The 12,630-nt window shown below is 42.4% G+C and overlaps 1 protein-coding gene across 1 annotated transcript in view; it reads right to left on the bottom strand.

Annotated features, from left to right (window-relative positions):
- Nucleotides 1–627: 627 nt before the first annotated feature.
- Nucleotides 628–12,630, bottom strand: part of gfra2a (GDNF family receptor alpha 2a) — a 56,287-nt gene continuing 44,284 nt past the window's right edge. Inside the window, exons 5-9 of the mRNA XM_060882291.1 lie at nucleotides 12,196–12,305; nucleotides 11,087–11,227; nucleotides 7,582–7,697; nucleotides 4,219–4,272; nucleotides 628–3,660 (exon numbers count right to left, since the gene is read on the bottom strand). Coding sequence (XP_060738274.1) covers nucleotides 3,538–3,660; nucleotides 4,219–4,272; nucleotides 7,582–7,697; nucleotides 11,087–11,227; nucleotides 12,196–12,305 — 544 coding nt within the window. The 3' untranslated portion in view covers nucleotides 628–3,537. The remainder of the gene's footprint in view (nucleotides 3,661–4,218; nucleotides 4,273–7,581; nucleotides 7,698–11,086; nucleotides 11,228–12,195; nucleotides 12,306–12,630) is intronic.

The following is a 12,630-nucleotide window of genomic DNA, read 5'->3' as shown; positions in this document are numbered from 1 at the left end:
TTTCACTCATATCGTAACCCTGATGTCTGGCCAAATCTGGAGCAAGGACATGTGTGTGTGTGTGTGTGTGTGTATGTGTGTGTGTATGTGTGTGTTGCCAAGCAGCTTCACTTATTGGAGTCCTGATTCCTCCAGCAGGCATGTAATCCGTCTCACAGCCGAAACAGACGTCTTTATTTTAATCAAACACCAAAAATCTCTTCATGGACTGTTTCAGCCAATCAGAATGCAGCGTTAAAGGGCTAATGCATGTAATTAGAAGCACAGTTATGTGAGGATTTGAAAGGATAATATCGTCATCCATCGACATTTTTATTTTAGATTAGAACAAATGGATATGATCAGATAAATCAGTGACCAATCAGAAGGAACTGTCGTAGAAAATAAAACCCTTTAGAGCTGATGTGGATGATGGAGTGTTAGTGTGAGGCGACGTGTTGGTGAAACCGTCTTCCTCTTTCACTCACTAGTGATTAGTGATATAACCAACATGATTACTGAGCGTTAATATAAACACACACACACATACACACACACACACACACACACACACACACACACACACAGAGCATCCAGAGACTCCACACCGGTGTGAGTTTCCACACAGTTTGGTTTGATACGTGAAGTTTTATTGGTTTTATTTAGAGAAGATGTTCATCATCTATCATCTTTCAGGTTCTTGTATATGAGGTGGAACATGCTGTCATTCCAACTGAGGTCACCAGTTACTATCATCACTTTACTCTTCTTTCTGGTTTTGATCATTTTTTATAGAATACCAAAAAAACCCCCACTAATGATCCTGAAAGAAAGAAAGAGCCACATTTCAATCATGAACAAATAAGTCATGAAGTTATACGAGTTATAAACCAATGATTTCACTTCAATATAATAATAAAAAAAAGTTCTGCAAAGCAAGCTGTTTATCTCGCCCCGTTACCGTGGCAACTAAAATGGTGGGACTTTCTGCGTAATCGTTGGTTGGTTCCCGCTGCATGGACGCCGATGCTGTGGAATGGAGCGTTAGCTTACATCGATTCGACACGTACAGATGCTGAAGCCTTTTGGTAAATTGTTCTGCCTTTTTTTTAGTTAGTTTTTTTTTTTTTTTGACAGTTTTCTGAATATTGATATTTACATAAACGTTAATTGCTTTGTTTCCTTTTGTTACGATGCGTACAGATCAGTGTTTATTCTGTCTTTTGACCCTTTGTGTCCTTTGTGTCTCTGGAGCGAGTTTTTCCAACGTGAACTATGACGAACAGAATAAGGCCACGTGATAGATTGCACAGAACAGAATAAACACAACAAGATTATTTCTTTTAGTAGAAACGTTATATGATGCGACACGAAAACAGTTTGTGTAGTTCGTAACTCACGTGTTGGGAATTTCACTTCCCAGTTACGTTTGCTCGAGTTTTTGTTCCATGATAAATGAAAGTATATCAATCGATGTCAAAAAAAAACCCCGACTTTATCAGCAGGCAAAAGTCTGACGCTCTTCACGGCTTCGGGCTTCACGGCCTTCTTTGGCGCAGGTTTGTGATCACTGAGACCAAACTCATGGGATTTTGTCCAGTCTGCTTCCTCTTCCTGTATTTTATTTTTTTTTTAAACTTTTCAGTAAATCCAGACAAATTCGATCCGTACATCATGCAGTGTTCAATACCCTCACACTCTCCTTTCTGTTCCCTTCAATCACCTCAGGATAAGAATTAGAATAATAACAATGTTCACTGCAATCGTCATTCTTGACTTGAAGACTTTCACGTTATAATTATGTACAATTTAAAAGAAGAAAATCATATTTCAAGGGATAAAATTACACGTGGGCGACCCATTAGCATCACAAGCTGGAGCAAATTCTCTCTGAGTGGTCACTCCTCTCGATTAGTTAGTGCTTTTTCATCTTTCTTTTCTTTTTCTTGAGTCAAATCTGTCAGGAAGGTGCAAAGCGAGACTGAGAGAGCTGTCAGCAATAACGTGCTCTCGCGTCGCCTCGACGCCGTACGGTTTTATACTTCAAACACTTCACAGGGGAAGAAAAGGAGTCACGAAGAAGGTAATTACTCCTGACTGACAAAAATTGAGTGACAAAAGAAAAAAAAAGGAACAATCAAAGCAAAATCTAAAAGCAACTCTAAGAAAAGGGAACAGCGAACACGCTAAGAAGGATTGAACGTTAAGAATACAGAGAGAATATTCCTTAAATTCAGAGTTTAACAGCTGGATGAAACTCCTGTTCTATCAGAGATGGTGGAGTGCGAGGTGGTAAGAAGGCCAGGAGCTCAGGACTTCAGGGGGTGTGTATGCACAAGATGGTCCGATACCTGCCCCCATTTCTCCTACCGACTGAGTGAAATTCAGGAATCTTGACATCCATTGCTTCTCAAAAATGAATCACGGAGTTTGCTCCGTGTCCCCTAAAGGTGCCAGCTGAAGAAGATTCCGTTTGTGTCTCAAAAAAACGGTGGTGTCCAGGATGGAAAAAATGTTGGTGCAGAAAGTTGGGTCAAAAACAACGATGTCATCCTCAAAGATGGTGGCTTTCAGGGCCAAGGTCAGGACAGTCCCAAATGTCCCACAGAATGTAGTGATGTCCAGGATGGGGTTGGGGGGTGGGGTTGGGGTTGGGTGTCTTACATTTCTGGAAAGACGCTGTGTTTCTCAAAATGGTTGTGCCCGTGTGTAATGAGTCAGCAGGTTTTATGGACGGTGTGATCCAGGGTGGAGGTAGACTAAAAAACAACAATGGGGTCATGTTGGTCAAAGATTGAGGTTAAGACAGAATCATGTTTTTGTCAGAATGGGGAAATCTGGGGGTAAAATGTGAAGTGCCCACACAATCCGTCTCATTACAGTAGGTGCAAAATCTTCCATGATTGAGAGGCCTTGATGTAACCCTGGCTTTCTCACAGATGGAGGTCTTTAAGGTTAGAACAGAACCCCAAAAATGGTGGTTTCTATACTATGTGACAGTACTATGTGGCAGTACTATGTGATCCTCAAGGTCATGATAGACCCGTTATTCTTAGAGGGTCCACGTGTAACACCTTTCTTAAACTTATTCCAAGGCCATGATGGGGTTTCCTTGTCCTCAGGGTGGTTTCCAGAGCAGAACAATAGATCAGGGTTACATTTCTCACCATGATGATGGAGTCATGGGTTGATGATATCTGGTCAAACGATAGAGTCCAGACAGGTCACTGTACAGATTTACCAAAAATAAAAGCAAGGGAGACTTCAGCCATCAGTTCATCCCACTTACAGTCGAGAAAACGTCATCATCATCATTATCATCATCATCATCATCAACTTTCTCATCATCTATTAGAGACTTTTCTCACATGATTCTGATCTGCGCTCTTCTCAGAACGAGAAGATTATCTCACGCTTTCTTTTTCTTTTGTTGATCTTTTTTAATAAGAAATAACATTGCAGTATAGAGAGGACAGACAGACAGGCGAAGTGATTCTGGAGTTTGGTGGAGGGTCCAGTGAAGTCCCTCAGGGCTGAGACCTCAGGTTGAGGAGAAGTTCAGAGCGCAGCGTTTCCCACAGCAAAGAGCAGCGAGAGCATCCAGGCCTTGGTGCAGAGCTTAAGTCCCACGCTCCAGTTAGAGGGATTCCACTCAGGGTTCTCAACAGTCCCTATGCTGTCCTTCAAGAGAGAAAAGTCAGAATTAGTTTAAACCAGTTCACCTCGAGTCAGTTCGGCAGACGTCAGCAGGAGTCTAACAGGCTAAAGATGCTTATGTGAACTGATCTGCAAACTTCCAAGCAAAATCACTATCACCTAACAAGTTACATACAGTAGCTAGAACCTAGTAGCTAGAACTTAGTAGCTAGAACTTAGTAGCTAGCACTTAGTAGCTAGAACTTAGTAGCTAGCATGTAGTAGCTAGAACTTAGTAGCTAGCACTTAGTAGCTAGAACTTAGTAGCTAGAACCTAGTAGCTAGCACTTAGTAGCTAGCACTTAGTAGCTAGCACTTAGTAGCTAGCACTTAGTAGCTAGAACTTAGTAGCTAGCACTTAGTAGCTAGCACTTAGTAGCTAGCACTTAGTAGCTAGAACTTAGTAGCTAGCACTTAGTAGCTATCACTTAGTAGCTAGAACTTAGTAGCTAGCACTTAGTAGCTAGCACTTAGTAGCTAGTGTGTATCTGTAAATAAATAAAGTTACTCCTGCTAAGCATTCATCTAATGTAAGTTATTTACCTCGTCTTCTTCACAGATGAAGCCCTTTGAGGTGCTGCACTTCAGATCGTTTTCCTAAATCATGAAGCACAAAAAGATCAAAAAATCAATCAAAAATCAAAGCTATGTTTTCACTCGGTTTGTTGCCTGCTAGCTCGCTAACAAAACCTTTTGGTTAAATCTGAAATAAGTAGCGTTTAGCTAGTTTTCCCTTATCACAAGCTTATCATTTAAAGACGCTCGATGCAGTCCTTATGACACACTTATGAAGTGTCTGTTGCAACACTGGTCACATTCGGATAAGAAACTGGAATAAAATTGGACTTTCTGTTACTCCAGTGGTGAAGAACAGAGATTTGTGGTCTTCCCTGCTCCAGTAAAGCGCTTTTCAATTAGATGTGTCTTTACGTTGGTGTGTTTTTTTCTTTCAGTCAGCGCTGTGGTACATTGTGTGAGTCACGCTGACATTTGCAGTAAGACCACTGAGGCTTAGCGGAGATCATTGTCTCTACACACCTTAAAATAGAGCATACGCTGAGCGAGCTGCGTGGCTCAACATCGCCAATTAGCTCTTTCTCTGCTCGCTTTAATAAAATCCTCAACTCAAACAAATTAAACAAAAGCCCGAGAAGCGAGATTACAAAGTGTCGTCCTCCAGCTGACAGAAATGTTAGCGGTAAACAAACAAACAAAAAAACACAATTATGTCTGTTTTCTGTTCTCGAACGCTGTTATTTTTACTAACGATGAAACTTGCTGTATGATGTCACCATGTATGATGATCTTTTCTTCTCACTCTGCTAGCGTGCTTGCTAATGTGCTGTTGACTTGCACAAAAACAAGTAATGTCAGTTATTTCATTGTTAGAAATAAATGTTACAATAAAAACGTCTCTAAAAGTGCTGATGATTACTCAATCATGGAACATGAGTCTGGAACATGAGCAAGAAGCGACATTAATTTCTACAGATAAATGTCCATCCTGCTAATGTTTTTGCGTTACTGCTAACTCCATTGTTCTCTATAAACGTCATGTTATTGTCTCTGACTGGATGTTAAGTGGATTTTCTGTAATGCTCAGCTCTGAAAATCTTCTGTCTGTCCTTCCTAATCAGTCTCTCGTCTTATCTCCGGCTTATTAAATGTTGGACACCGAGAGCCATTAGAGCAGCAATTGTCAGATAATATGAGCGCTTTATGTTAGAGCTGTTAAAGACACGCTCACTCCACTATCTGACAGGAAGTGACATCAGTCAGCTGTGACGGTTCAATAAGGAGCCGAGAGAAGGGGATGGCGAGCGCTGGCCTTCTGTAAACGTAGTTTGTAAACCTGACTGTAGCTACAGTCTGACCGTGTGGAGAGATGATGATAGAATGTTAAGCAATTAGCCGTAGCAAAGTGTGTTATGTGATCGTTGACATCTTCGCTAATCCGGTGTGCTCACATGTTGTCTTTCTTTCACACTAGCTTGTGTGTGTGTGTGTGAGGATTTTAGCTTGAGTTAGCGGTTTATGTTCAGAGGTCAGTTAGCGAGCAGTCCTCAGGAGGTTACTGTGTCTTGAGAAGATGTTCCACTTACGATTTCATTCTCTACACTGACATTTTTCTGTGACGCATTAAAACTTTTGACTGATTTACACTGGTACAAATTCCACCATCTTCCAGACAGATAAACTCAAATAAGCACATAGACTAGTCACATTTAATGCTAACAAGCTGCCGCTGATGTATAACAAGACACGCCCGTAAGGGGCGGGGCCCACGTGAGAGCGATATAAAGTACATTTACTTACACGATGTAAATGAGAGGAGCACAGGACGAGCTATCAGGACGTTCTTACACTGAGCTACAAACAGCCAATAAACAACAATTTTATTTAACTTTATGGTCTCTATAAAAGGCATTATGGAGTAAAGTTCTCACAGTGACAGAATAAAGTTATAATTTTATACATCCAGACTGCGGGTTGTTCTCAAGGAGGCAAGATGTCAAGAGAAACGACTGAAGAAAACGTCAGTTAGAGCTTTCTTTCAGACTGAAGATGAGAGTCAGAAGTGTGATCATGGGTATTTGTCTTTCTCTCTCTCTCTCTCTCTCTCTCTCTCTCTCTCTCTCTCTCTCTCTCTCTGTCTCTCTTTAAATCCGAGGACTTACAAGACTCTGTGTTGAGTCGAACCCTTGATGCGCGACTGACAGGATTTTGAATTGCGGCAGGAAATTTATAAAATGGCTGTGCTCGTCTCCCTCCAGGCTATCTCTAATTATAAACTTCCTGCATGAATGCTTCTTCTGTCCTGCGTTCACTAATTACCATATCTGCCATAAATTGTGGGCCAGACACACAACCGCCGAGTCAATACTGGCATCTATCGCGCCGTCCCCCGAGGGCTGGCGAGAGGACACATTTTTCAGCAGTTTCCTGTTTGTATTGTTCTCCTATGCACTCGTTCTTTAACTCGTTTCTCTTTTAGACGTTAATTAGAGGCCCATCAGCGCTATAGGAGGGCTGTTTACAGACAGGTGAAGCAAACACCTGAGAAAAAAATCAGCATGTTTTGTGTCTGTCTGCGTAAAATGCAAAAACAATGGATAAAATGTCAATTCATTCATTAACCGCGAGAGTCTGTTTTGCATTCGCGGCTTGATTAGACCTGAAATTGTACGCGCGAGCGACGCTGACTGAATACGCCGTGTCACCAGGGAAATTCTTATCTCGTGTGTAAATATGTTTTCTTTTTAATGAGATGCCATGTTTGTGTACAGCAGTACACCAGTACACCAGATTAGATGATTATTATCTCTTTAAAATGATTCTAATCGTTAGTTTAGCATTCAATGTGTTTTCTTTTAGTAGGTCAGAAAACTAGAGTTGTGCATTTTTGTGTTTCTCTGAGCTCCAGTTGGCTTGGTCTCTGGCTTTGGTTCTTCAAGCGTGTGTTACAGTCTACTCTCTGTTAGAACAATCTCTCTAGATAATCTGGTTAGTCCACTGTTCCTGGCAACATCTGGTTGTCTACCATCATACACAACCCCTCGTTATCACCAGCTGGAAAACAACAGGGCTTAAGACTTAACCAATCTTTTTTCTTTCTTGTGTTGTTATAAAACATCGCTTTGTCATTTGCATCACATTAGAAACGGCGAGGAACGAGACTTTTTTTCTAAATCAGAGCCAGAACTAAAGATCATACTGTACCAAAGACAACAGGTATCAGGTGGAACAGTAACAGCAGTCCATTTAAAGAAGGCAGCAGGGAGTAAAATAAGCATCTGCTTCGGTTCCACAGCACACCAGCTCATGTGAGAAAACAGCCATCTCGGATAAAGTAGGATTAGATATGTTTTAAACTGCTTCTCAGAATCCTGAGAGCTGAAGACTCACATCATATTCGAGCTTGGTGATGTTGGGGTTTGGAGTAGGGTTGGAGCGAGGGACTTCAGGGTTGGTTGATGCCGTCGTCTTTGAGATGTCCGTCCCAAATGCCTGAATGGCGTTACCTGTGGAGAGGTGCAAAGGTACATCCTAGTTTAACTTTTCACAGTTTCCAACACCAGTAACAGAGTAGAGACTAAGCCCTTCAGCTAGCGACTCTGTTATCGATGTATTAATGTTCTTTATGTCAGTTCTTAGCGTTATGTTGTGCTACAAGCAATTCCATGGTCTTTCAGAGTAGATTTATGATACTTTTTTATGATTCATTCTTTTTTCTAACATTTCCTGCTAAAACTGGTTGTATCCCTACACACATCCCTCCTTTTAGCATTAGATGTTCCTTGAATTCCTTCTCTGGTTCGTTTGATTCCACCCCCTGATCATAAGGTCAACAGTGGACTGAATCAGCTGAATGAAAGGAAATTCCTGGCCCAAATCCACTGGTGTGTCTTTCACAGACATAACAGACAGACTTTACTGTCACATACATACGAGCACAATCGAGTGAAATTCCTGCCTTTGTATATCACAACTTGTTAGAAAGCTAGGGTCAGGGTGCAGGCTCAACTGCCCTGTGGGGCAAGTGCCATGGTCAAGGGTACAACTGTGTATCTGTGGAAGTCCTGGGACTTAAACTCACAATCTTTTCATGACTACATTTGAACTTTAACCACCGACTCATCCCTTATAAGGATTTGATCAATAACCCTGGTTTCTTGCCTTTATTGTCACATAGAAAAATACAAAAGAGTGAAATTCCTTCCTTCGCATACACAGCTTGAGCTTGTTATGAAGTCAGGGTCAGAGTGCAGGGTCATAACCTTCATGTCATCCTTTACAAGCATCTGCTCTATAGATCTGCTTTCTTTCATAGACAGACAGACTTTATTGTTACATTTTCATGTACAGTGCAGTGCGAATCCTTTCGCATATCCTGACTTAGGAAGCCAGCATCATAGCACAGGATCAGCAATGATGTCATGCCACTGTTCACGAGCCCAGAGTGACGCTCTGGTAATTCACTTGAAAGTTAAGATCAGGATGCCCTGTGATGGGTTGGCACTCCGTCCAGGGTGTATCCTGCCTTGATGCCCGATGACGCCTGAGATAGGCACAGGCTCCCCGTGACCCGAGGTAGTTCTCTATAGATCCGTTTTCCTTTAAAGTCAACAAACATAGCCTTTACTGTCATATTTACATGTAGAGTGAAATTATTTTCTGTGCCTATACTGCTGACAAGCTGGGGTCAGAGGGCAGGGTCAGAGCATAGGGTCAGAGCCTAGAGTGATTGCCCAAGGTCAGAGGGCAGGGTCAGAGCATAGGGTCAGAGCCCAGGGTGATTGCCCAGGGTCAGAGTGCAGGGTCAAAGGGCCGGGGTCAGAGGGTGGGATCAGAGCTCAGGGTCAGCCATATTACAGCACCTCTTGACCAGGTTAATTGTTATCTTTGCTCAACATCCCAGTCGTGGCAGGTTGGTAAGTTACTTGTCGATAGCGCGAGCTGCCAGATCAGGCACACGGACATGATCTTGCTCATATGTAGATAATAAATTGTATGGTTTTGCTAAACAGAACAGCTTTTTGTACCAATGATGTACCAAGTTCATCCATTTTATGACAGAATTTGTCATAGTGCTTAACACTGTCCAGACTCATGCAGCACAATTACCCCTAACAGATCAACACCGCCTGGGGCAGTTGGGGTTTCTGAGACAAGTGCTGGCCTTGTTCATCCTCAAGAGACCACAAACTGTACTTCTTACACTGATGTATGTAAAGAAACCCACATGATTAGTGCTAGCTCTTCATTCCTAACACCTCCTAGCTAGACATGTAGAAGAGACCTCCTGCTTCACACCAGGTCTTGTCTTGTTCTGGGTTCCTCTCTCAAGACCCTGATCATTATTAGACTCATTAATAGGATATACAGTATTTAGGATATACTTCTGTTTGGACTGTTTTCTAGCGTTTACATTCATTTAGATAAATCTGAAACATTCCTGCATTTTTTAGATTATTTTTAAACTGACTGGACACAGCTGATTTTATGTTAAAACTTTGTTCTTAATCTTTAAAGGTGGGGTCTCCGTTGTTTGAGAAATGCTTCAGAAAACTGCGTCGGGACGACAAACAAAACAAAAATCAAAACAAACGTGTAGCCAATGAGCAGAAAGGGGCGTGTCTTGTCAATATGGGTGTAGAGAGTGTTCAGTGCGCATGTGTGACATTAGCAGAAAGCGGTTTTAACATTGACATGGAGGATAAAAACAAAGAAAGAAGCTAAACACTGTTACTACACAAATAACACCTCTTTTCTATCGTAGTAATGTAGAGACGCAGCTACAACCGTGTTTTGTGTAGTAACAGTGTTTAGCTCAGGAGTTATTGACTCAGGAAACTCCAATCTGTGAATATGTGACCAACTTCCTGCTCCTTCAGTTCTCTCCAGCGCTGGAAAGCTGATCCTATATTAACACGTCCTACTTCTTACCTTATCGTAAGTCTTTCTTCTCTTTCTTTCTTTGTTTTTATCCTCCATGTCAATGTTAAAACCGCTTTCTGCTAATGTCACACATGCGCACTGAACACTCTCTCCGCCCATATTGACAAGACACGCCCCTTTCTGCTCATTGGCTACAGGTTTGTTTTGATTTTTGTTTTGTTTGTCGTCCCGACCCAGTTTTCTGAAGCATTTCTCAAACAACGGAGACCCCACCTTTAAAGTACACAATTTATGTCATATTGCTCACCCCTTACTGGCAACCCTGCAGTCAATATGTTATTCCTGGATGTTGATTGTGGTTCTTCTCATTCTCGCTGTGTGGCCCCTGAAACGAACATTAGCTCAGATTTCTCCTAATGAACGCACTCTGAGTGTATCCTCATGAGCTACTCCTCACTTATTAACCACCATGATCCATTATGCTTTCATACCAGACCAGCAGCAGAGAGTCCAGTAGGAATACCCCACTGTCAGTGGAGGAGAGTAATTATTCCATCTGTGGTGGCAACAACAGCTTCACTGGTCACTTGGTCATGAGGGATGAGTAACACCTTCAGCTCTTTTAAAGGAGCTCAAGCTCAAAATCAAACAATAACAGCTGTGTTTTAGCCTCCAACCCACATGATAACAGCACCGGGGTCATGACAATGAAGCTTTTTGAGCGTTTTTTATGTGAATGGGATCTCAGATAAGACGCAGTACTTAGCGTCCGGTGGCGCGATTTCCAATCGTTGGTTTCAGTGGACTGCTGATCTTTAACCTAAATGATTAGATTTTTGTAAATCAGCAGTTAAAGTGAAACCCTGCTATCGTGCGCATCACTTCCTGCTCCACTTCCTGCTGTTTGATACAGTTTCACCTTCAGACTTAAGCCTGTGGTGTGAACTGATCAAAGGGAAAGTAATCATTGTGCTTCTTTACTAAAGAGAAACGTTCTTGAGGTGGTTCTTACGCAGGCAGGTGTTCTCTCTAAAGTCCCGCAGGAACTTCTCACACTCTTCCTCCTGGTTTCCACTGTTCCTGCAGCTACACCACGGCGAGATGGAGAAGTCTGTGTGATTAGCGTCCTCGTAGTTAGGAGTCATGTCTGTGCCTTTGAGAGGAACACAAAAAAACAACAACAAAATAAAACAGACATCTTAGAAAAGTCTAGCATCATGTGTGTCAGGCAAAGTCTGTCTGTCTTACTGTCTCACTGTCTGTCTACCTGTCTCACTGTCTGTCTACCTGTCTCACTGTCTGTCTTACTCTATACATGTTTCAATGTCTCTTATGCAAACCTGTTTAATGTCTGTCTGTCTTACAGTCTGACTGTCTTCCTGCCTGTCTGTCTTACAGTCTGACTGTCTTCCTGCCTGTCTGTCTTACAGTCTGCCTGTCTTCCTGCCTGTCTGTCTCACAGAATTCCTGTCTGACTTACAGTCAAACTGTCTGCCTGTTTGACTATTTGTCTGCCTGTCTCTGTATCTCACAGTTTGTCCCACTGTCAGACTGTCTCAGTATCTGTCTCACTGCCTCACTACCTGTCTCTCTGTCATTTCGACTGATGGTCTGCCTGTCTCTCTGTCTTCTTTCCTTCTGTCTCCTAGTTTCTCGAGTGCCTGCTGTAGACCTTCACAGTAACCAGACAATGCTGACGTCTTGTGAACTGTGTGTCTGTCTCACTGTGTGTCTGTCTCACTGTGTCTTTCTCACTGTGTGTCTGTCTCACTGTGTGTCTGTCTCACTGTGTCTGTCTCACTGTGCCTTTCTCACTGTGTCTCTGTCTCACTGTGTGTCTGTCTCACCGTGTCTGTCTCACTGTGTCTGTCTCACTGTGTCTGTCTCACTGTGTGTCTGTCTCACTGTGTGTGTCTCACTGTGTCTGTCTCACTGTGTGTCTGTCTCACTGTGTCTCTGTCTCACCGTGTATCTGTCTCACTGTGTGTCTGTCTCACTGTGTGTCTTTCTCACTGTGTGTCTGTCTCACTGTGTGTCTGTCTCACTGTGTGCCTGTATCACCGTGTGCCTGTCTCACTGTGTGTCTGTCTCACTGTGTGTCTGTCTCACTGTGTGTCTCACCAATGAGGCCGGTGTAGGCAGTGAGACAGGCCTGGTAGTCGTCGTTTGGACAGGTGCTGATGGAGTCGTCGCTCATCTGACAGTGTGTATGGAAATCTGCCAGTCTGGACCTAATAAAAAAAAAAACAACAGATCAGGGAATGCTTTAGGTTATAGATGAAGAGATGTGTGTGTGTGTGTGTGTGTGTGTGTGTGCGTGAGTGTGTGTGTGTGTGAGTTGTTTTATCTTTAAAATCTGTGCTTTTATTGGCAATAGAATAAAAATGATGATGCTGAATAAAGGAAAATAAACCATTAGTACGGCAGTAAAACACTAAATACTGTATGAATAGACACAATGATTCACTGATTCACTGATTCACTGATTCACACACTAAACGACTCAGTCATGACTGAGTGATCTGCAGGATTATTCTCAGTTCTGATTCAAAGATT

The sequence above is a fragment of the Tachysurus vachellii genome, chromosome 11 (genome assembly GCF_030014155.1).
Source record: "Tachysurus vachellii isolate PV-2020 chromosome 11, HZAU_Pvac_v1, whole genome shotgun sequence".
NCBI classification, from domain to species: domain Eukaryota; kingdom Metazoa; phylum Chordata; class Actinopteri; order Siluriformes; family Bagridae; genus Tachysurus; species Tachysurus vachellii.
This window is presented reverse-complemented; position numbering and strand designations above follow the sequence as displayed.